Source organism: Mytilus galloprovincialis, chromosome 6 (genome assembly GCF_965363235.1).
Source record: "Mytilus galloprovincialis chromosome 6, xbMytGall1.hap1.1, whole genome shotgun sequence".
Lineage (NCBI taxonomy): Eukaryota > Metazoa > Mollusca > Bivalvia > Mytilida > Mytilidae > Mytilus > Mytilus galloprovincialis.
In genome coordinates this window covers 34,534,484-34,559,895 of record NC_134843.1, presented here as the reverse complement: position 1 = coordinate 34,559,895, position 25,412 = coordinate 34,534,484, and the positions used below count along the sequence as shown (strand labels likewise).

General features: G+C 30.9%; 1 protein-coding gene across 3 annotated transcripts; it reads left to right on the top strand.

Moving 5' to 3' along the window:
• Positions 1-3: 3 nt before the first annotated feature.
• LOC143079440 (katanin p80 WD40 repeat-containing subunit B1-like) lies at positions 4-24,944 on the top strand. 3 transcript variants are annotated; one of them, XM_076254779.1, is made up of 21 exons: positions 4-142; positions 5,732-5,862; positions 6,469-6,586; positions 7,180-7,280; positions 8,142-8,183; positions 9,769-9,852; positions 10,599-10,714; positions 11,181-11,252; positions 12,133-12,283; positions 12,658-12,711; positions 13,427-13,482; positions 13,888-13,950; positions 14,462-14,634; positions 15,833-15,883; positions 16,281-16,328; positions 17,726-17,847; positions 18,383-18,541; positions 20,529-20,605; positions 21,652-21,726; positions 23,049-23,165; positions 23,747-24,944. In XM_076254779.1, exons 1-21 carry the CDS (start codon positions 112-114, stop codon positions 23,877-23,879), a joined length of 1,974 nt encoding a protein of 657 aa, XP_076110894.1. In that variant the 5' UTR covers positions 4-111; the 3' UTR covers positions 23,880-24,944. The 3 variants fall into 3 exon arrangements, with proteins under 3 accessions (XP_076110894.1, XP_076110895.1, XP_076110896.1); XM_076254780.1 differs by lacking the exon at positions 16,281-16,328; XM_076254781.1 differs by lacking the exons at positions 15,833-15,883; positions 16,281-16,328.
• The last annotated feature ends 468 nt before the right edge of the window (positions 24,945-25,412 follow it).

The window sequence follows — 25,412 nt, the reverse complement described above, 5'->3', positions numbered from 1 at the left end:
ATTGCCATATTTCCGAATACAGTCATGGATTTCTTCTTTTTAAAACGTTTTGTTTGCACATTTCAGATTTAAAACTTGTTAATCTAATCGCCAACATAAATAAGAAACAAAATGTCTCACACTAAAAGAGCATGGAAGCTACGTAAGTTTAATGTAAAACTGTTTTTAGGAACACAATTATGTTGCTACCACATGACATCGTTTATTTTCAACATATATCCAATTCAATACATTATACATTTTTAGAGCAGATTATTGCTCGATGTATAAGTTAAACCTTGATGACCCAAACCAACACATTCAGATGATTAAAGTGATTGAAATTTTGAAATGAATGTTCATTTAGTTTATAGACCAGATTTGTACTGTTCTGAAGCAAGTCCTTCATGAGAGCTGTGGTGTAGTGGTTAGTGCATCAGACATCTAACACATAGGTTCCTGGTTCAATCCTCTGGGGAGAAAATTTCAGGGACTGAATTTTCAGCTCCCCATTGACACCATTTGTGAGAATGGTCTTGAGAAATGATGCTAGAAGATAGCCCATTGGAAGGGGAGGCTAAATGGCTGACCTGTGTTAAGAGAGAGCAATATCTCTTGCACTTAAAGGACACCCTTATAGCAGAAGGGGGCATTAAGTTTTACCCTTTTGTCCACTCATGCCAAAATTATGTGCTTTCTGTTCTCTAACTTTAGTTTCCCTAAAACAAATGTTATGAATTTTTTACTGTCCCAGGATAAGGGAAGGGTTGGGCAGGTGTCATCTGACCTTGACCTCATTTTCATGGTTTCATTGGTTAAAGTTTTTGTGTTTTTGGTCTGTTTTTCTGATACTATATGCAATAGGTCTACTATATTTGGTGTATGGAATGATTGTAAGGTGTACATGTCTAGCTGACAGTTGTCATCTGACCTTGACCTCATTTTCATGGTTCAGTGGTCAAAGATAAGTTTTCAGTTTTGTTCTTTTTTTCTAATACTATATGCAATACATTGTAGGTGAACTATATTTGGTGTATGGAAATATATTATGATCTATATGTCAGTCGCACAGGTTTTATTTGACCTTGACCTCATTTTCATAGTTCATTGCTATTCCTAAGTGTTAAGTTTTTGTGTTTTGGTCTGTTTTTCTTAATTAATAAGCAATAGGTCAACTGTATTTGTTGTATGGAAGAATTGTTGTCTGTACATGCCAGCCTGGAATGGTTCATCTGACCTTGACCTCATTTTCATGGTTCACTGATCAATGTTTAGTTTTCTTGGTTATGTTGATTTTATGTGAGTGTTGTAATAAAGCTTTATATTTAGGACTATGATAGTCCTAAATATAAAGCTTTATTACAACACTCACATAAATGTGATATAATGTTGATAGTCCGACTATCAACATTATATCAATGATTAGTAAAGAAGGCAAGACATTTCAGTGTGTGCACTCTTGTTTTTTATATAAATAAGGCTGTTAGTTTTCTCGTTTGAATTGTTTTACATTGTCATTTTGGGGCCTTTAAAGCTGACTATGAGGAATGGGCTTTTCTCATAGTTGAAGGTCGTACAGTGACCTATAGTTGTTAATTTCTGTGTCATTTTGGTCTCTTGTGGACAGTTGTCTCATTGGCAATTATACCACATCTTTTTTATATGATATACACCCCCAAAAAAAGATCAAGTGTAAATTACGATGCTGTCACTCAAACCATTCTGGAGTTATACACCTATACAAATAAATTGCTGAATTTTTTGGGCTTCCATTCTCTAACTTTAGTTTGCCTCTACCAAATGTTGATAAACTGATAAACAATGCAAATAAAATTAAATAAAAACAATTACCACGAAAAAACGGATCCAACAAAAATCATGGTTTTGTCACTATAACATGTTTCACCGTTATGAATGGAGAAATCGCTGATTTTTTTCCTGTTCTCTAACTTAGTTTTAAAAGCCTCAACCCAGTGGTATTGTTGGCTCTTTTCATAACTACCTCTACCCTTTTTTATCTGGAAAATATGCATCATTTTGATCAAATTGGGAAAGTTAGAGTAAACCATGAATTTGACTGAAACTTCAATTTGCAGACCAGTACCCCCTTTCAAGAGTCAAACCCTACTTTGAAATAAGACTCCTTATTGTCAGTGATGATACATAAATAGACCCTCAAATTTGCACCTATAGTCATTTTAGGCATGAAAAATGTATAAATGAGTGTTTTTCAGTTTGTATGCATGCATAATTACTACTGTGACTGCACTGTTTAGGAAAAAAAATGTTTTTTATGCCCCACCTACGATAGTAGAGGGGCATTATGTTTTCTGGTCTGTGCCTCCGTTCGTTCGTCCGTTCGTTCGTTCATCCCGCTTCAGGTTAAAGTCTTTGGTCGAGGTAGTTTTTGATGAAGTTGAAGTCCAATCAATTTGAAACTTAGTACACATGTTCCCTATGATATGATCTTTCTAATTTGAATGCCAAATTATAGTTTTGATCCAATTTCATGGTCCACTGAACATAGAAAATGATAGTGCGAAGTTCAGGTTAAAGTTTTTGGTCAAGGTAGTTTTTAATGAAGTTAAAGTTACATCAACTTGAAACTTAGTACACATGTTCCCTATGATATGATCTTTCTAATTTTAATTCCAAATTAAAGTTTTGACCCCAATTTCACGGTCCACTGAACATAGAAAATGATAGTGCGAGTGGGGCATTCGTGTACTATGAACACATTCTTGTTTGTTAATAATTTTAATCCATTTTTTTTTCAAATATGGATTCTTCTCCAGTAATTTAAGGCAAACAATATCACTGCAACCAAATGTTATGAAACTTATAGCCACAAAATACCGACCACTGTTGAATTTGGTCAGGTATCATCACTTTTCTGTTCTTCAGTTATGTCACTTTATCATGTTTATAACTTTATATGATATGCAAGTGGGGGCATCATCTGTGTCCCATGGACACAGCCTTCATAATTATCTTTCGAATTCTCAAGCCTGAAGCTCAATTTTTTGGAAATTTTAGATGGATTCTGTTGGCTTGTAGAGAAGAATTTACAAGTCTGAAAGCAATTTTACAAGCCAATGTTGTAGGACTTGTGGTTAAGCATAAAGTATGTTGGCACATTCCCCATTTATTTGAAATTGTATTTCATGTTTATTTTAATGAGTGGTTTGCAACTGAAAAATGTTTTTCTTGAATTGTTAAAAAAATTAAGAGTTAACAAACTATTAAACTTGTTAAATTTGCACATTTATTGTGCACTGTTATTCTCATAACTACTATTCCTAAGACAGTTTTCCAGCCAGAAAGTTTTATTTTGATAAATATCTTAAAAAGACATGGTATCATACTTGAACTTAGTCAAGTTTGGCTAACTTTTCAAATAGACTATTAGCTAAACTCCCTCTTTTCCAAGCTTGAATTATTTTATTTGCAGAATACTCTATTAAATACATGAAATATATTGGAAGTGCATATTGTTAGGTTCATATTCATAACAAGTTGTGGAATTATACCTGCATTTTTTCTAGAAAATAACTGATTTTGTTGATGTGTATCTTAAAATAGGCATGTTACTCCAAGAAACCAGATACATTTTATTGTTCATTCATGGAAATTGATTGGTCAATCTTCTATGGATTTGCAGAGACATACATGTACATGTGTTTTTGTTCTAGTGTAAAGCATCATTTTCAAAGCTGTTTTGGTTTAATGTTCATGTTTTCAATTTAAATGTCATGTTCTAGCCTTTATTTAACACTAGTTATGAATGTTATATTTACCATTAAAGCGATAAAATTAATTTTACCCGTAAATTTATGAGATATTTTTATTACAGCCCTTGAGTTAAATATAAATTTAATGAAGCAGAAAATTTGCTACCTTTGTCACAATGATGACAACAAAAATGTAGCATACAAAAGATTACAATCAAAGGGTGTTAACTGTATACCATAAGTTATTTAGTAGGTTATATCATATATAACAATTTAATGCAGAAAAAAAAATAGCTCATCCTTAACATTCAATTATAAATATTTGCTGACTCTAATAAACATGTAGAAGAAAACAATAGATGTTATTTTGTCCTTTCATTTTAGTTGATACTTTTTGGTATTATACCTGTGAAACTGTATAAAGTAAAATAAAAGTTATGTAAACTAGAATGAATTTAAAGATCTACTGGGCAGTTGCAAGCAGATTTTCTAGATGACAAACAAGAAGCTTAACCCAAGTTTATCATGCCCTAACCAGCTTGAATCATTTGTTCCTTAATTTTTATACGACCGCAAAAATTAAAAAAAATTTGGTTGTGATCACGTCGTCGTCCGAAGACGGATGATTTCCGGATAATAACTTTAGTATAAGTAAATAGAAATCTATGAAATTTAAACACAAGGTTTATAACCACAAAAGGAAGGTTGAGAGTTTTGGTCCAACAGTTAAGGAATTAGGGGTCAAAAGGGTCCTAAATAAAACTTTGTTTGATTTCATCAAAAATTGAATTAATGGGGGTCTTTGATATGCTGAATCTAATTTAGATTAATAATTTTTGGTTTTCAAATTGGTCTACATTAAGGTCCAAAGGGTCCAAAACTAAACTTAGTTTGATTTTAACAAAAATTGAATTCTTGGAGTTCTTTGATATGCTAAATATAAACATGTGCTTAGATTTTTGATTATGAGCCTAGTTTTCAAGTTGGTCCAAATCAGGGTCCAAAATTAAAATTTGTTTGATTTCAACAAAAATTGAATATATGGGGTTCTTTGATATGCTAACCATGTATTTAATTTTTTGATATTTTAGCCCCTTTATCAAATTTGTCCACATTCATGACATTGATTTCTAAAGTGTCAGAAATTGAACTTTATTTGATTTCTTAAATTATTGAATTCTTGTGTTTCTTTAATATGCTGAATCTAACCATGTATTTAGATTTAGGATATTGACCATAATAGGAAAATGTCCAATTTAAATTTTTTAAGTTTTTAGACGGTGAGACTACATTCATTCTGTGTCAACTATTTAATCACAATCCAAATTCAGAGCTGTATCAAGCTTGAATGTTGTGTCCATACTTGCCCCAACTCTTCAGGGTTCAACCTCTGCAGTTGTATCAAGCTGCGCCCTGCAGAGCATCTGGTTGTGGCTTGTGAGGCTGTTTTTGTACTTCAGAAAATTATTCTAGCCTAACTTAAACTCTTTACTGGCCTTGGTTGTACATGTAGAGGGTTTGTGGTTATTTGTGCAGTCTGTAAACTGTTTATAGGGCAGGGTTATTAAAGGAGATTGTTCTGTTGACCAATTGGACACAACATATTATATGCTGTATTCAGAATTCACCAATAATCTGACAAATTCTTCTGGATAGTGTAATAAATCTTTTCCGTGAAATTCTCAAGTTAAAATTAAACAGTTCCCTGAAAAATCAGAAATAAAACTGAAAAATTGATAAGATTTTTCTTTGATGATTGTTCTAGTTTCAAAACAATTATTAAACAAAATAACAGAAAAAAAATAATCTGAGCCATACACTTACTTTCTGACAAAGCAGGAATTTTGTTAGAAATGTCATTAGTGTATGAAAACAAACTAATTGAATATAGGCCAGGATGCAAGGTAATTAAGTTTTTTTACATGTGTGTATCAAGTACATGTACATAATAATAATTATGATTTTGTAATAAACTTTCATAATGCGCAACACTTTAACTATTCATATAATTTTGTTTGTAGAAGAGTTTGTGGCTCACAGTGCCAATGTCAATTGCCTAGCATTAGGACAGAAATCTGGGCGAGTTTTGGTGACAGGTGGGGAGGATCGTAAAGTAAACCTATGGGCAGTTGGAAAGCCAAATTGCATTATGGTAATGATGTGAATTGTACTCAGAAGACTCTTTAAGCTAGTACTCTATTAGAAATGACTAGTACATTTGTATTTGACTATAGATTTAAGGGTTTCTCTTTAAAAATATGAGTTTTGGTAGCGGCTGTAATTGAAATTTTTAATAGATGCCAAAAAATCTCTAAATCTACACAGAACATTTACAGTGGATTTACTTTTATCAGGGTGAACTCTGACATAGCTAAAAAAAAAATGGTAAATATATATATGAATGACATTAATTTGAGCATTGAAGGTGCATATTTATTTGTTATGTCTAACCTAACAAATTTCAAGTACACTGTTAGAAAATGGTTAGTCTTCATCATGTTCATAATAAACTTTAGAATCTACAGACCCAAAGCCAAATTTATGAACATTTTAGTTAGATTCTATTGGCCAGTAGAGATGAATTTTACAGGCCAGAGAGGACAGCAATTTTTACAAACCTGTGGCTTTGCTCAAAGACTGCATTGTCATTGTAACTTCTCTTGTAGCATTCTGTTTTACTACTGAGTCTGAGATTTGTTAAATTAAATTTACAACTAGTGGTAGTTAATATATTGAATATCTATATATTTTTTTACAGAGCCTGACAGGTCATACAACACCTGTGGAGAGTGTGAGATTTGGTCCTGATGAAGAAATGGTAATGGCAGGGTCCATGTCTGGTGCTCTCAAAATCTGGGATCTGGAACAAGCTAAAAGTAAAATTCTTTAAAACTGCAATATGATAGATATAGAAGATGTGGTTTGGGTGCCAATGAGACAACTTTCCATCCAAGTCACAATTTGTAAAAAAAACACCATTATACACAATGTAGGTAAAATATGGCCTTCAACACAGAGCCTTGACTCACACCAAACAGTAACTAGAGGTTGAAAGTATTGCATTTTAAATGTACATTAGTTTAAAAGTATTGTTTGTTACATAAATTTTAAAATATTGCACAGAACATTCATAAAAAACTATAAAATACACACAAACAAATACATCGCTTATTCCCTTACAGTTACAATTTTTCTGAGGATGTAAAGATGATAACTCTTTGAAGATGGTACATAAACACCACAGGGAGATAACTCTGTAAAATTTACTGAATGTTTTGATCATGTTTAATGTTAAAGGAAAAACTAAGCTTCTCAGTGATCAAGATTAGTGTCATTCTACAAAATTATTTTGATCAAGTATGTGGTTGATTTTTTTTTGAAATTTTTGTAATTTTGACAAAGGGTCAAGGTAAATATTCAGACAAAGATTTCTGTCATTTAATTACACTACCAATATTTGTATTTACAGTTATAAGGACATTAACTGGTCACAAATCAAGTATCCGTAGTTTAGATTTCCATCCATATGGTGATTATGCAGCCTCTGGGTCATTAGACTTCAATATTAAGGTAAATTTTGAATTGTATTAGGTAATACTCTTTATATTTGAAAGAAATGAATTTGATTAATTTTCATACATTTATAGATATAAAAAGATGTGGTATGAGTGCCAATGAGACAACTCTCCATCCAAGTCACAATTTGCAAAAAGTAAACCATTATAATAAGGTCAAAGTATGGCCTGTCTGTTGTGTTTTACAAATTGTAAACATTTTTTCAGATTAGATTTACCTGTCAATCACTCAATGGATTCGATACACTCAGTTATATCAATTACTGTATAGCGGGTTATTTTCGCAGGGTTTTAATTTTCGCTTATTTCGCGGATTGAACAAAATCTCCAAAATAAATTCCATCAAATTTAAGTGAACATGCAAATTTTGAATCAGCCAAAATAATAACCGCCAAAATATTTCGTATACCTTATTTAACGAAAATTGGGAAATTTTACACCCATGAAAATAACCCGCTATAGGGTATATATTCACAGTTTCCATTCAAAAAGTAGTTGATATTGTGTAGTATGATTTAGAGGTTGAAGTCATTTTAGCTTCAAAATAGATGTTTCTGATGATAAAACAAATAAAAACTGGTAGATAGATATGTATTTCTTATTTGCATGTATGAAGCATTCTCTTTATTATTTATTTTTTTTTTTTGTGATTGTGATAATAAATTGTTTATCATTTTCTTTGACAGATATGAATTTTTAAAAAATGCAAGAAGTTATCAACAATATAACTAAATGAGTTGATGAAAAGATACATACTTTTAATAAGAACAACATCTCTATACACATACCTGTACAAGCTATATGTATTGGGATAGAAATTCAGTTTCAATATGACTGCAAAATTGTTATTTTTCAGTTGTGGGATATAAGAAGAAAAGGTTGTATATATAATTATAAGGTATGTACAAGTTATCTGAACCACTGGTTAGTAATTAAGGTTATATGAAATTTTCCTTTGGTAAGTTACTAGTTCCTCTCATTTACGAACTAACCAATCATAGGTACCAGATGTCTAAAGGGCTGGGTTATTTCATTTTTCGTACACCAATATGAAAATAATGCCACATCATTGGATAGATTTCCATTGTTTAGTTCGTTTTAAACCAATCACAACAACTTGGTGTAGGCCTTTGAAAATATTACCCAGAATGCATTAGATTCTGAAACAGCATATTGAACCTGCATAATGGAAAAAAGACCCTTGTTAAGATCGACCAAAGATTTAGATTTTATCCTAACAAAATGACATACCATATCTTATACATAGTAGACCACAAGCACTGACAAGCAAAACAGAAAATAAAATTGAAAGAGAATGCTATATACTAACAAAACGTAAAATGAAATACAGATTACAACTTTTTGTTATCTTTTTATATATGAAGTTTTGTAGTACCAAATGTAAAATATAGAACAGCTTGTTCTTTATATTGAAAAGTGTAAACTATAATATTAGGATATGTTTGTCATATGTACCCTAAGCTTATTATTTATAGTATTTAGAGCTTAAAAGGAGAAAGCTGTTCAAATTAAAAAACAATGTACACAACCTTACTGAAATAAAGAATAACATTTTTTAAGCAAAACTTTTTTTCTAACATAACATCATTAAAAGTGTTAGTTGATTTAATAGTAAATCAAAACATGTATATTGCATAAAATTAAATTTAGGATGAGTCAGCACGGGTGAGTTCCAAATGGAAATGTTTATTTTTACTTTATCCAAAACACACATTTTTATGTTTATAGTATCCTCACTAAGCTATAATTATGACTGTTATCAATAATAAAAAAAAAATATAAAAAAAGTCTGCAGTGCTTTGTGTTATAGTCAGGATAAACTGTGTATTGACCAGCAAAATTCTGTAATATTATATCATTACTAATATGTTTTATTCCTGGGTAAAAAATCAGCCTGAAATACATTCATCAGTGTCATACAACTTAAAAAATTAAAAGCAATAATAGCAACAAGTTTAGAATAGAGTTTTGTTATTTGAAATTGAATGTCATTGGTATATTGTTCTTAACTCTATGGAGGGGAAATTATACCTAGACTTGCATTAAAATATTTTCTCAACTATCTGGCTATGGCAGGGTTAAAGTTTTATAACAACAAATTATCACAGTTATTTAAAAAACTAAGTGTTTTTCAACAATCCTATAGTATGTTGTCAATTGTTATTTATAGTGTTCATTGAGAATAGCCTTGAGTGAAATTCAAAATAAAAGGCCAATGCTTATTTTTACACATCTGTACTATTATATATAACATATATATAATAAAATACATGTTTTGCATTTTGAGTTTGAGAGTTTAAGAAGAACAATGAAGAAATTTAGTTTCCTGTTAGTTTTTTTCCCCCATACTTGTTAAGAGTATGAATTTGATGTTGAAACAGAGAATGTTGTCTTCACATCATGCTTGAAATAGAATGAGACCTTATTTTCAAATTATTTTATTTGTTATTTGTTTATTCCAGGGTCATACAGACTGTGTAAATTGCCTAAGATTCAGTCCAGATGGTAAATTGATAGCCTCTGGTGGAGCTGATGGACTAGTAAAGGTTAGTATAGATTAAATATGGCAATTTATCGTCCATCCTTACGCCTATATCACCTTGCTCTGTTGCTCTGTAATTCTCATATCAAGGCTTCAAAATGAGACCAGGCATTATCAGCGAGGTCACAATTTGAAAGGAGAAGTTATCAACAAAGTCACAATGCGATGGAGACTTTATCAAGCTTGCTTTCGTCAAGCGTAAAACTGTCTAGGAAGAGGGGGAAATACCAGTAATAGACCGATAAACAGATAATCAGGTTTTCTTCGTATAGAGCCCGTATTAAGCCCTCAGGTCCAAAAATTATTTTCCACCAAAAAATCACAATTACTTTTAATCCCGAAAAGTGCTTGAAAACAAAAGGATTGATAATCTAAATAAATACACTCAAATTGAGAACACACAACTGATAAGTGGCCATAACTGGACAAGTCAAACAATTCATGTGACCATGCTTTGACATCAAGTAAAAAAAAAAATTAATCTGCCTTGCTGGTCTGCTTACAAAGGGTAGACTCGGGGGAGGGAAACAGTCATTCTTTTAAATGTTTTATCAAAGTTCTCCCATCAACACTGTATTTCTATCAAAAGAAGTATATAAACAAAGATGTTTCAAACAAACAACGACCTTCCATTTATCTTTTTTAGTTGAGTGTGCTTTACTACAGAATTAAAATGGAAAAAAATGAAAGTTCTTTGTCTGAAAGGTAAAATGTACATGTTCATGATATGTTTATTTTTAATTTTCGTAGATCTGGGACTTAACAGCAGGGAAAGTATTAACAACACTGAATTTACATTGTGGTCCAGTTAATGTTGTAGAGTTTCATCCTAAAGAATTATTACTTGGCACAGGTAGCTCAGATAAGTAAGTATTGATACATATTCATTGCGAATAAATTCAAAATAATTCATGATGGCCACTGGGCAATTCTATGGAAATTCTTATACTTTAATACCTATAATTTTGGAATATACTTGTGAGCATATGAAGTTTAAACATTGAAAATTTGATTGTACAGGAAATCTGGTTTCCTCCACCAATAAAAACTGGCTGCCACGAATTAGCCAAGAAGCGGTGCTTAGGTGGCATTAAAATTACAGAAAAAAAAACGAAATGTACAGAAGTACAAAATTTGAAATACTTTTTTAGTAAGCTTACTTTTTATGTGGATCAATTCACTAACTGAACTTGATAATTTGTAGTCTATCTTTGTTTTCATTGCAAAATCAGTTTTAATTGTTTACTAAAGAATATCTGAATTTAAAAAGTGATAATGCTTTTAAATCAAAAGGAATTGATTATGCTTTATAAAACTAAATTTATTTTGCAGAACAATAAAATTTTGGGATTTAGAAACATTTAGTATGGTCTCATCAACAGATGGTAACTCTACACCAATCAGGTAAATATTTATTTTATAAGAAATCTCACATATAAACAAATGAGTATCAAGAAGAAGGGGGTAAACCTTAGGTATGGGAGACAACTCATACAAGAGTATTTTAAAGTCCTTTGTCTGTTTTTGAAATAGTGTCAAAACATTTATGTTGTTTACATTTGTGATGAATCTCATTCAGCAGCATTTAAGAAAACTGGTCAAGTATGACTCTACCAAGCATCAAATTAGTGAATAACATTTTCTAAAGATTAAAAATCAAAACTGAAATGGCTGAAAATTAACATTCGTACATGAAATGCCTAAAAAACTAAGGATTTTTGGGATAGACTCTTTACATCATTATGGAAACCAATGTTACAAATTATATTGTTGATATGTCAATTATCCGAGAGTTATCTCCCATTACTAATAGATTATCGTTGATCATCTCAACGAGATTGATTTTCACGCTTGAGCAGGTACAGTAAAAGTGTGAAAATCAATGAGTTGAGATGACCAATGAAAATCTGTTTATTGCTATTTTACCTATGACAACATTAATTTCTCTTAGCGCCCTTAGTTTCTAGCGATAATTTTTAATATCACTCTGCTGTGTTTAGAAAGAAAACAGTCTAGTCTGTAAGATCAAAGGAAAATTTCGTACAATAGTGATGATAAATATTACAGATTTTCCTTATTTACCATACTGCAGTTATGTTTAGTACCAAACAATATTCTATTAAGCACATCAAAATAAGGCAAAAGATTTTGTCACTTTCAAATGTTCAAATTCTTTAAAAAATTGAGAATGCCAGAATTTAGATTTCGATAATTTAGATCAGATAATATCTGATCATTGATATAAAGCTGCACTGAAAGTTACTATTTTCTTTTTCCTTTGCAGATCAATGGCATTTCATCCTGACGGATTGTGTTTGTTTAGTGGTGGTAAAGATCTGTTGAAAGTTTATGGCTGGGAGCCATCAGAGTGTCACGATTCTATTCCTATATCCTGGGGAGATGTAGCAGATATTACACTCACACAGAACCAATTAGTATGTTTCATTATATTGTCTGAGTTTCATTTATTTATTTCCTTGATTCAATGATGATATATCTGTATCATAAAAATGTTTTAATTCAACTCATTGTAATGTACATTTGACCTTTTTTACTGTTTTCACAAAAATGTTTGAAAGAAATTTCAAAGTAACAATGTATTTCAACAATACAGTACCGATAAATGGATAAATGATATTACAAATTTTTTTTTTTTTATGAGTTTCATCATAATATCATTTCTTAAAACTTCTTATATAGCTGACTTTATTTAATAATTTAACAAGTAGCTATACTTATCACTAATTTTTCTGCATTGATTGTTTACTTTTTATGATTGCCTATTTTACCAATTGTATTTTAATTGCAGATAGGAGCTTCCTTCTCACAGACCAATGTCTCATGTTATGTTGTAGATGTACAGGTAAGGGCTGTCAAATTCTGTACTTTATTATCACAATAAGTAATCTAGCATTTTGTTCATTCTTCAAAGATCACAATAATTTCTGAATACTGTTATCATATTCCATACTTTAAATTCCAATACAAAGTATCAGCGAGCTTGCTGGAAATGTATATTTTTTTTTGGCAAATTCAATATAAAAAGACTGGCAAATGTCAATTTGAATATGATGGAGGAAATATAAAAAAGAAGATGTGGTGTGATTGCCAATGAGACAACTATCCACAAAAGACCAAAATGACACAGACATTAACAACTATAGGTCACCATACAGCCTTCAACAATGAGCAAAGCCCATACCGCATAGTCAGCTATAAAAGGCCCCGATAAGACTAAAACAATTCAAACGAGAAAACTAACGGCATGTTTATTCTTTACAGTTACACATCATCTGGTATCATCAATATTTGAAAATAGACTTCAGTGCATTTAAGTCATCTGGTCTCAACACTCTATACTTCATGCACACATATAAGATTTTGATACAGATACATTAAAATAGGAACATTCCAGTACAAAGTTGACTAGTAGACTAGGCTACTTCGAAATTAGGGTAGTATACCTTACCCAACAATGACTTCATTGTTCAGCTAGCAAGTAAGGTAACCAAAGATATTACCTTTAGCTACATACTCATTGAAAAAGGCTATAATACTGTTGTGTATATTTATTTTAGAGAGTTCACCCATTTGGTGGTGTGCCTAACCAGGAAGGACAACAGCAACTTAACAGGTACAAAATAATATAATTGTAAAAATTGATTGTTGAAATCAAAACTTTAAACCCCTCTTTTAATTCTAACGGTACAAAATATGAAGTAAGGGTTAATTAGTTTTGAACATATTAAAAAAAAGGAAAAAAATGGAATACAGGAGATGGATATTCATTGTATACATCTTATGTTATTAGTTAATGACAATATGGAATTATGTTACTAAAGTTACCACCATGATGTTCTTGTGATAGCAATCTTGTATTGCATACAAGAAGCTGGGGTCTAAACTGAATGCCTCATACTTTCAATCAGTATTTGTAAAATATGTATTTACTGTGCAATATCAGTGTTGAATTTCACAAGTCACAAACTTGCATCAATGATAAAAAATTATCATTATATAATGTTGTTTATATTTACAGCAGTCATAACAGAAAAAGTTTTATAACAGAAAGACCACCCACACAATCTTCAAGACAGGCAAGGTTAGTTGTGTTGATTGGAGCCATGTACATTATTTTACTATTTTATAATTTCTTTTACAATAGTTGTGTCCCCTTCATATAGAAGTGATACAGAAGGAACTCTGAGATTTTTACTACTACAGACCAATTTATTGCTTAAATATAGGAATTCATATTTAAAATGTCAGTTTTCAAAAAATAACATTATATCAAATGTAAATCAGAATGATGTATTTAAAAGAGAACAAAAAGATTAGAATCAAAGCAATTCATGAACTCAAGGATTCTGATTAACATTAAAATATGAGTAATACAGTTGTCAAATTGCAGTTGTCTGACTTTACAATATTCCCATTAATCATCAATAACAGGCATGAAGTGGGAAAACCTTGACAAGGAGCAATTATGCCCAAATAGATAACATAACATAAAACCTTGACAAGGAGCAATTATGCCCAAATAGATAAGATAACATAAAAGTAAGTGCTTAATGTCTTATGCTTTTAATGGATCATAGTTCTTTTAATTTTAGTGTTCCTAAAGAAGAAGCTGAAGAACCAACCCATGATAATGAAGATGAGAAAGAAACATCTACTGCTGACATAAAGAATCCAGAGGACTACCGAGAAATCTTCCAACCAAAGTCACGCATTTCAAGGTCACCTACACGAAGAGTGGAACCATTCCCAGCCCCTCCTGAAGATGGTACTTAAAATATATGCTTTTAATTTATAATAGAAATAATATATTCATGTTTTCTTTCGTTGAAGCATTTGGCATGTTCAAAATTTATTTTCCTTTTGTATTATTATAATTAGATAAAGGTGGTTCTTGGATTCTGCTGATTCTTCCTGTATCTTTTGATATGTATGCATTATTTATTAAGCATGGTATTCCTCTCTTTGAATAATTCATTCCTTACTTGCATGGCTTTTTTGCATTGGCTAGTACATGCTGGTTATTTGATACATTTTACTAGCAGGTTAATCTTTGTAAAATGATTAAAAATGTGTAAAATTGTTAATAGATCTGACAGTCATTTCCTGAGAAGTTAGTTTTACCTAAATTCAATAAAAAGAAATGTGCAATAGTTTATGTATGTATATGGTTAAAACATGTAAGGTTTATAGTTATTTAATCTGTAAATTTTGGATTTTCACAATGTGAAATTGATTAGACCTATTTTTTAGTACAGAGACCATTATCTGTTACAGAAATTTACTAAAAATTTCAATCCAAATGAACTTTTTCTTGTAACGCAATAGCAAATTGATTTTTTACGCCCCACCTACGATAGTAGAGGGGCATTATGTTTTCTGGTCTGTGCGTCCGTTCGTTCGTTCGTCCGTCTGTGCGTCCGTCTGTGTGTCCGTTCGCTTCAGGTTAAAGTTTTTGGTCAAGGTAGTTTTTGATGAAGTTGAAGTCCAATCAACTTCAAACTTAGTACACATGTTCCCCATGATATGATCTTTCTAATTATAATGCCAAATTATAGTTTTGACCCCAATTTCATGGTCCACTGAACATAGAAAATGATAGTGCGAAATTCAGGTTAAAGTTTTTGATGAAGTTAAAGTTACATCAACTTGAAACTTAGTACACATGTTCCCTATGATATGATATTTCTAATTTTTATTCCAAATTAAAGTTTTTACCCAATTTCACGGTCCACTGAACATAGAAAATGATAGTGCGAGTGGGGCATCTGTGTACTATGGACACATTCTTGTTTTTTATTTACATTTTATGTCAAGTACAGAAAGGAAAACTTCTTATCAAAATATTCTGGAGCTTATTTAAATTGAAATTCACACTCAAATTCTTGTTATGATGAATACAAAAACAATTTAATTGAATTTTCTCAGCACATTTACCTCAATACAGTGAAAAATGTTAATTTCAGTACCCAGTGAACCAGAACCAGTTAAAAAACCACCACCAGCCAGGAAAACTAGTGAGTTAGACTTAAAATAACATACAAAACAACAATAATTTTAGGTTGTTAATACTTTTAAATGTATTTTCTGTTGAACACAAAAGTTAAAGAAAGGATAATAGTCAATTTTGATCTTATGATTAAAGTATTATTGCTATCAGTAAAGATCTAACCCTCAGTTTTAAAGATGTTACGTTCGTACAACTACATAAACAAGGCTAGGAAGTGCATATAGAATTATTTTGCATGTGTTTTGCAACTATGCCTTTTTGATTTAGTTTTTAGATTTTTTTATTATTATTTAGTTTTTTTCGGTGGCTGTATATTTTTTCCTTTGAATGATGCAAGTCTATAATATTTTTCTGCCATGTGAATGATTCTGGTTGCACTGTTTATATGTATATGTTTGTTTTAGCACCCGAGCCTGAACCTGCACCAAAACAGCCTGTCAAAAAAACACCTAGTAAGTTAAGCATGAACTGATTAACAAAACAGTTGACAGAATAACAAAACAGTTGACAGAATAACAAAACAGTTGACAGAATAACAAAACAGTTGACAGAATAACAAAGCAGATGACAGAATAACAAAACAGTTGACAGAATAACAAAGCAGATGACAGAATAACAGAACAGTTGACAGAATAACAAAACAGATGACAGAATAACAAAACAGTTGACAGAATAACAAAACAGATGCTGTCTAGAATTTTTAGTTGTGTGCACTGAAATCTGTTGCACAGCTATTCCAGAATCAATTGTGTGTTGGGAGGAGGGTAGGGGGAGGGATGTGAAGTGGCATTACATTGATAAATAAGTGTTCGAAATATAAATGTTTTAATGCAATAACACATATCACTACACTTAAAGCTAGGTAGGCATCTTCAGAAAAAAGGCCTTCCAACTTTTAATTTTGGATTTTTTTTACAGATTTCAAAGTAATATTTCTTTTTAAAGAACCAAACAATTAAAAGCAAGGTTCTGTTAACTTTTAGGCAAAGTGGACATTCAGTTTTACCTCTCAACATCCATACCTTCAGAAATTGGTTTCTGTTCTTAAACATTGTTTTACCTAGAGCAAATGTTATAAAACTTATACACAATGCTCAGTGATATTGTTGTTTTTTTTTCAAAACTACCTCTACCCTTTTTTATTGTGAAAATATGCGTCATTTTCATCAAATTGGGAAATTTAAAATAAACCATGAATATGACTGAAACTTCAATTTACAGACCCATTTTCAAGAGTCACACCCTGCTTTAAAATAAGACCCCATCTTGTCAGTGATGATACATAAATAGACCCTCAAATGTTCACCTATAGTCATTTTAGGCAAGAAAATTGTTTAAATGAGTGTTTTTTCAGTTTGAATTCATGCACAATTACTACTGAGACTGCACTGTTTGGGAAAAAAGTTGTCTTTTCGGGAATAATTTTAAGCCATTTTTTTTTTCAAATTGGGATTCTTCTCCAGGGGAAAAAGCCTTTATTCTCCACTAATTTAAGGCAAACAATATCACTGAATGCATATCACCATAATTTCAAATTTTTGTGGAGTCTCCGTCACTGTTTTTGCACTCTAACTTGTTTTGTCTTCATCAAATGATATCACTAAACTCATGTGAAGTTAAAATATAATTGGCTTCACTTTCATCAATCTCGAGTCCCTTTATACATGGAGAAAAAAAATCTGAATTTACTGTTTCTGCACCATTTATTACCAAAATTTATAACCAAAGAATTTTTTTCTTCCAATATTGAAGATAGGTTGTCAAATTTAGTGGATGCAAACATTGTTCAGAGGAAGGTTTGGGAGTTTGTTGTCCTGTTTGTATTGATAGTACCTATTTTAATTTCTAGGTAAGAAAGAATCTGAGTCCTCTAAACCTGTGCCAAAAGCTGTATCTAAACAAACTAGACAGATAAAATCTCCAAGAGAACCTCCAGAAAACTCAGCCATATCTGCTCAAGATTTTCTACCTGTAAGTATTTATTTTATCATCCTACTATAAAATTTCTGTTTTTTAATAGACTAATGTATAATATGCACATAGACCAAGGTGAATGACACAGGCTATTTAGAGCCTCTAGTTTAATCCTGCTTAATGATGATCCAGAGAGTCCCTGGATTAACTTTGATAGACATCATAAAGGCACAAATAATATTTCAGGTGAAGAACATAACTTGAAAGTGGTATAGGGAATCTTCTTTAGTAAAAACTAATATTAACCATATCACTGTGAGAATAATCATGAGAGGTTAACTTTAAGATTTGGAACAGCTTTATATAATAATTGTATTTCGTTAAAGGCTTTCATTCATGGTTTACCTTTACTTACAAATATTCTTGTACTCTATGAATAATGAATACACAATATTGGACTGGTTTCCATAATCATGAACAAACAACATTCACAAGTTCATGTAGACTATGTTATTGGATTCAATTTGACAAAAGGGTTTCATTTGTAAGTAACAATGAAAAAAAATATCTATAATAATCCATTTATTTACAGAAATCTGAACAACCTGGAAACAAAAAATCTACGTTTGTGACAGATGAAAGTGTATTACAGACAATTCAAAATGGACATGATGCAATGTCAGCTGTCATGTCTTCAAGGAGTAAAAATTTACAAATTGTGAGAGCCATGTGGACTTCAGGAAACACGAAGGTACAGTATTCAGAAACAATATTTTATTTGTTGTATTTGATAATACCTATCAAAATTTTTGGTACTCGATGCTCTCTGACTTTGTACTTGATTTTGTCTTTTAAAATTTTGTAGGCTTTAATAATGAGTCTTTTGTGTACAAAACATGTATCTTGCAAACAAAATATTAAGCCTGGTATCTTAGATGATTTTTTTTATTATGTAAAAATATGGAGCAGTTGTTTGATTGCTACAAGACCACTATCTAACACAGACAAAATGACTCAAAATTGTGAATCTTTACAGGGCTCGACATTAACGTTTGTCCGATTGTCCGGGACAAGTCGACACAGGTGTCGGGCAAGTAGATTCACCATACTACTTGTCCGATGGGACAAGTGAAAAATCAAGGTCAGATAAAAATAGATCAAATTCAAGACTTATACATTCCCAAAAATATGAATGATTGTTTTATTGATCATACTAAATGAAATAATTATTCATTGATTGAACCAGAGACATATAAAACTTGTATAATATATCTCTGATTTGGAGTATTTGAACATGCTGGCAGCCATTGACCAGGGGGATATAAGTAAGGGGAAAGAAATCAATGTTAATGTATCTTCTTAGTATAAGCTTCCTTGAATTAGGAGCACCTCCATATGGAGTTTTACCTAATCTTTAAAATATTAAATTAAAGTATGTTTCATTTGATTTTGCTTTTATGCATAACAATACATTAAAAGAGGTTTTATTTGATAAGATCTATGATATAAAAATTTAAGATAAAAAAAAAAAAAAATCTAAAAAGGCAGATTTTTTAGTGAAATGTGTATGTACTTCATGATCATATATCAATGTATATACAAATCAAAATAAATTAAAAAGGTTAACTCATATACATGTTCAAGGTGGCCAGGTGTATTTACATCCTTGGTTTAACCCATACCACTACTAAAGAATGAATAGATCCATAGGGGAACGTAGTGGTTTGGGAAGAAATGATGATTTAATGATTGACAAATGATAGTGACATTGAGTCAGAGAACACAGTTTTGCAAAAAAACTTTCATTCTGAAATAATGAAATGTATTTTGATGTGGTATTCATATAACATTACAAAATGCTCCTTTTATTAGGTACAATCAAAGCCCAAGTGTTATTATTGTGTGTGTGCCATAAATCATCAATATGTTAGATTTTCAATTATGAATTCGGACAAGTGAGTTAAGAGTTCGGACAAGCTGATTTTCTTGCCACTTGTCCGAAGGGACAAGTTAGAAAAAATGTTAATGTAGAGGCCTGCTTTAGGTCACTTCTAGTGTGTCACCTATTCAATTTTTTTAATATATATGCTGTGTGTGAATTCTCATTTACAATTTGAATAATAATTTATTATATAGTTTTTTGAAGCCATTTTTGGTTAAACTTAGCTTAAATCAGTCAAAAGTAATACATGGTTCGAGACCACAATTATTTCGTAGTGCATTTCTTTTAGAACATAAATGAAAATTTAAAAAATCCCACATGCGCTTTCTCAGTGAAATTTTTACAGTGTGTTGTACTACTTTTGGGACAAATTATATCAAAATTATAGAAAAGTTCATCGGCTCTAACTCCAAATATGGACAATTTTATGTTCAGGGCGTCTTGAAATCTTTTGACAGCTTCCGAAGTGCTAATTTTTAACCTTTTTCAGCTGGACCAAATCACTACTTTCCTTTACAATTCTGGACCCAATTTTTTTTACAGTGTAATTTCACCCCCTTACTTGCAATTTGAAGCATTAAACATGGAGAAATAAATTTGGAAGGGGTATAAAAATAAATGGCAGGTAACCCACTGTTGACACTAGGGACTATATTCGTGAAAAACGAAAATCAAGGGATGACAATTGTGGTCTCGGACCACATACTTATGATAGTCCATGGGATTGAAGTTAACATTTTATACATTTTCCCTACAATATCCATACCTAATATGGTGAATATTTTTATATTTTCAGACAGCCTTAGACTCTGCAATATCAATGAGAGACCCTTCTGTGATAGTAGACTTATTAAATGTTCTTAATTTAAAAACGTATGTATACATTACATTATGTATTTTATAAACTGTAACTTGTCCATTTTGTTTTGAAAATGATTTAGTGTCACATAAAATAAATACCATTGTGAATAAAACAGCAATTCTTTATAGTTCATATGATTTCTGTCAAAATCCAAGATGGCAGCCACTACACATCATAGTTTAAATATGATAAAACGGGGGGCATACATACAAAGATTTTCTCACAGAATATGAAAAAAATTGAAAAAACAGCTGCTCTTCAAGGTATCCTTTTTTTTCTGAATCAAAATTACAGATTTGAAAAATAGTTTTGACTGTGTTCTCCTGATAATTTTAAAATATCACCATGGAAATTAACATACTATTTTCCAAAATATACTGCATCAAGGCTTCTATATATAAAAAAGAAGATATGGTATGATTTCCAATGAGACAACTGTCCACAAGAGACCAAAATGATACAGTCATTAACAACTATAGGTCACCGTACATACTTCAACAATGAGCAAAGCCCATACCGCATAGTCAGCTATAATAGGCCCTGATATGACAATGTAAAACAATTCAAACAAGAAAACTAACGGCCTTATTTGTATAAAAAAATAAACGAAAAACAAATATGTAACACATAAACAAACGACAACCACTGAATATACATTCTATTATGAAATGATCCAAGATAGCACCATGGTAGAACATATAGCACCAGGGTTCTACAGTGATTAGAAGCCCTTTGGAGATCATGGAATACACCTTATTGCTATATGTACGCCATTACTGGACATCCCACAGGTTCCCGTAAAATTTGGCCTCATAATACAAAATATCTGACTCCACAATGGAAAAGTGATAGTTGTATGACGTCAATAGTTCAAGTGGGACAGATTCTAGGGTCTGCCGGGATAAGGTGTATTATAATATACATGAACTAAATATTGTCAACTTCCTTGGAAACATTTTCACATTATGTTTTTAGTACTACTTTTGTTTTTTGTGTTGTTTAAGTGTTTTTTCTTAAACGAAAATAAGAATTCATATACTAATATGTCTTTTTTCAGGGGATTATGGAATTTAGATCTGTGTAGCAGTTTATTACCTCAGGTTAAAGATCTCCTTAACAGTAAATATGAAAGGTAAAAAATATGAGATATTAATCTTATTTTTTTTTCATACTTCCATATCTCCTGTGTTAAGGTTTTTCTTCTAATTATATATTGGGTAATTGTTTGTTTCAAATACCTCTGTATTCTGCCAGGATGTGTGTCACGTTTTGAATATCTGCAAAAGGAAATGAGGTGCAATTATATTGAATTAAAAAAAGAAAATAAAAATAATTTACTTTTCCATGATAATTGATACTAAAGAAAATAACTGAATTTACAGTATATAGCTAATGTACTTCATATCAAACTACCTTAATCCTCAAAATAATCACAGGCTGATCTGGGCTGACTAGAAAAAAGCTGTATATTCAGAAATTATTGTGATGTTTTTATTATTGCGAAAAATGTGACAGGGTTATAAACTAAATAATTTAAACTCGCATTTTGTATTTTTTTTTTTTTTTTATGAATTAAACAGGATTTTTATCAAAATCGCAGAAATTTAAAATAGCATTTTAGTCTAAAATGACAAAATCACAATAATAAATGCACTCAATAATTTCTGAATTTACAGTACTTGAAATCTGAAAATGGATTTTTAAAGCTCAATGTGTTTCATTAACATTGAAAAAGATTGATTGTTGATGTTAAGGAAGTTTGCTACTCAGTTTCAAAATAACAAGCTTTTCATAACACTAGTATATATTGATAGGGGTTTAATAAAGGAACCAAAAAAGCAAAATAAAAATATAGGTCAATGTGCTTGTTTTCGAGATATTAGACATTGAAATTTTGGCGGGAAAATGTTCTTGATTTTTCATAGCTTTATCATTGACAAGTTAAAGTTTCCAAAAACTATTAAAATATAACAGAATATACAGATGGCTTATAATTATACATGTAAAAGATTTATAAAAAAAAAATAGGGGTCAATGGGCAAATTTTTTTAAGGTATTCAAATGGATAAAACCAGAGGATTCCAAAAATCTGACAAAAATCCCAAAACATGACAAGCAAACACAATACAACTTTCAGCTCTATTGGCTATATCATGGGGGTCAGTTTTTATTGGTAAAGGAAGCTGAAAGAAGCACAACCTATGGCAGGAATTTGACAATCCTAGTCAATAAAGATTTCAATCAAACACACCTGCCACATGGGAGGTTTGACTGTACAACCACAGTATCAAAAAGGAGTAATACAGTAGATTGACTATTTTGACCACTCAGCCCCTCTGAGAAAATAAAAAACCAGTAGATCTCTCCAAGATACTTCTTCAGAATTAATATATTTTGATGTAATCCGTGTAAGACACTTTCATTTATGATGCATGTATTTTTTGTATTTTTTAGCCATTCAGAAGCTGCTTGTAATGCCTTAAAGATTATACTTAGAAACTTTGGACCTGTGATAAAGTCAAATATTACATCAGCGCCAAGTATAGGTGTTGATCTATCAAGAGAGGAAAGGTATGATATACATATGTATACTAACATAGATAAATTGCCAGTTTGAGTATAATAGAAATAATTTGTTTAATTTAAGTTAAAATGCATGCCATTTTTCACAAACAGCAAAACATATACATTTGTATAACACATTACCATGAATTAAAGTCCTTTGAATTGATTTTGAAATTAAAAAAAATAATAGGCATAAGAAGTTTGAAATTTGTTACTCTGACTTGACCTGACTTTTAAGTCATAATAAACGAGTGACAGGTGGCTATGGCCTATAGTTAAACCCTTAACTGTCATTTGGTCATTCTGCAACAGACAGTTATACAGACTGCATTCTGCAACAGACAGTTATACAGACTTCATTCTGCAACAGACAGTTATACAGACTTTTTTTCAAAATGTCTTCACATATTGATCTGATTTTTAGTATGTGAGTCTATAAATTTTTTGTTTTTGTCTACTTGGTCCAACAGCTCATATAATGAACTGTACTTTGCTTTATCAGATTATCAATCTAAAAAAAATATGTTTATTCTTTTTATTTTACCTTTCATATAAGCAAATTATATTATTTTCTTTTTCTCTTTTAGAATACAGAAGTGCAATGCTTGTTATAATTTTTTGTCAGAGATAAGAATAACATTAGAAAAGAAACAATCAGTATCGGGCAAATTAGGAAATCTTTATAAGGAAGTGCAAATCCTGATGTCAACTATGGATTAAGGAAGTGATTATGGAAAATTATAGTGTATGAAAGCCATTGGTGGGGCAGCTCAGTATTGACCAATCATATATGACTGTTGGGTAACAGTCTCAAAGGTGATATATGGCATTGTCAGTTCATCTTCAGCGATCATCCAATCAAAACAGTTGTTCCATTCTATGATCACATGATCCATTAAGTGAAGAATGAGTGAGGCCAGTGAACAAAGTGAACATTAGAACAATACATTTATCTATATTTATGGTTGTGTGCTTTGTAATGAATCATCTCATTAAATTTCTTTTAATTCCCAGATACTTATTCCAATAAATGCTTCAACCTGATACATATTTTCATTTGACATATTTTGATTATAGGAGAACTATTTAAAAGTTTGATAGCTGGTGAACTCAAAATTGCTCTGACACATGACACTGAAATGTTTAAAGGAAATATGTATGAAGTAGAATTGTTGCCATGAATCTCTTTCATTAGTTTTTGCTTACTATAATGTATACATGTACATGTATTTCTATTGTTATAATTTGCATATTGATAGTTGCCCAAAAGGAATGATTTAATTTAGTTATGGATATAACACAATACACTAAATGACTAAAATGGTTATGAAATCCCCTTTAAATGGCTTTTGAACTTTTCTAGACAAAGGGCATTAGAGGTTCAAATTTCCTTATGGATAAGATTGAAAATGTTGGCACAATACCTCAGAAATATGTGTATTTTTCAGTTGATAGGTTACAATGGGACAGCTTTTCAGTCAAAAGGCATTTAATTTGTAGAAAAGTTCGTGAACTATTGACAGTTCTAACTGACATTTATTATTTGAACATTTTACGCTTTGGTATGTCCTTGCATGGTGAAATGCATATCATTACATACCATTGTTATGTTTATAAAAAGCTTTATACAGACACAATTAGTGCTATTTTATTTTATGCAACAAGATGGTTGAACTCTACTTTTATACTTCAATAGGAAAGGAAATATATATTTAGCTTTAAGTGCATACACTAATAATAGGATAGATTTTAACAACCAGTCAAATGCCAAAAGCTTGCTTATAATATATATTAAATTGTTACTTTCTATCTGATGTGTATACACGTTTTCTAGTCTACAAAAGGAAAACAACATGTCTTTGTGTCTTCTTTCTAAAAATTGATAGCAGACCTAGAAGACATTGCTTGATAGTCTGTAACAAAATATTGGACCAGAACATTTGACTTAGTTTTTTGTAATCAATTTTTCATGTTCATTTTTGTAGAAATTAGGTTTCTTTTTGAATTTCCTGTAGATGTTTTGTTTTTGAATTCTAACTGTAAATCCAGTCCTTTGACAATTAAAAAATCTTCATTCCAGACATTGTATAAAACATATAAAGCTTGCTGTATTGTTAAGTTGATTTTAAACCATTCATTTGAGTATATTTGTTTTATTATTTTGTAACTGTTAAAATAAATGACTGCTTGACAGATTGCTATGCACAGTTAATATGGAGTTATTTCCCTTTGTGTACGTTTTTGAATAATTGT

Excerpts from the sequence above, each read along its gene's own strand:
- LOC143079440 (XM_076254779.1), top strand. The coding sequence starts at position 112 with ATGTCTCACACTAAAAGAGCATGGAAGCTAC. Across the intron at positions 143-5,731 it reads TAAAAGAGCATGGAAGCTAC|AAGAGTTTGTGGCTCACAGT; the intron begins GTAAGTTTAATG and ends TTTTGTTTGTAG. Across the intron at positions 14,635-15,832 it reads CCCAGCCCCTCCTGAAGATG|TACCCAGTGAACCAGAACCA; the intron begins GTACTTAAAATA and ends TGTTAATTTCAG.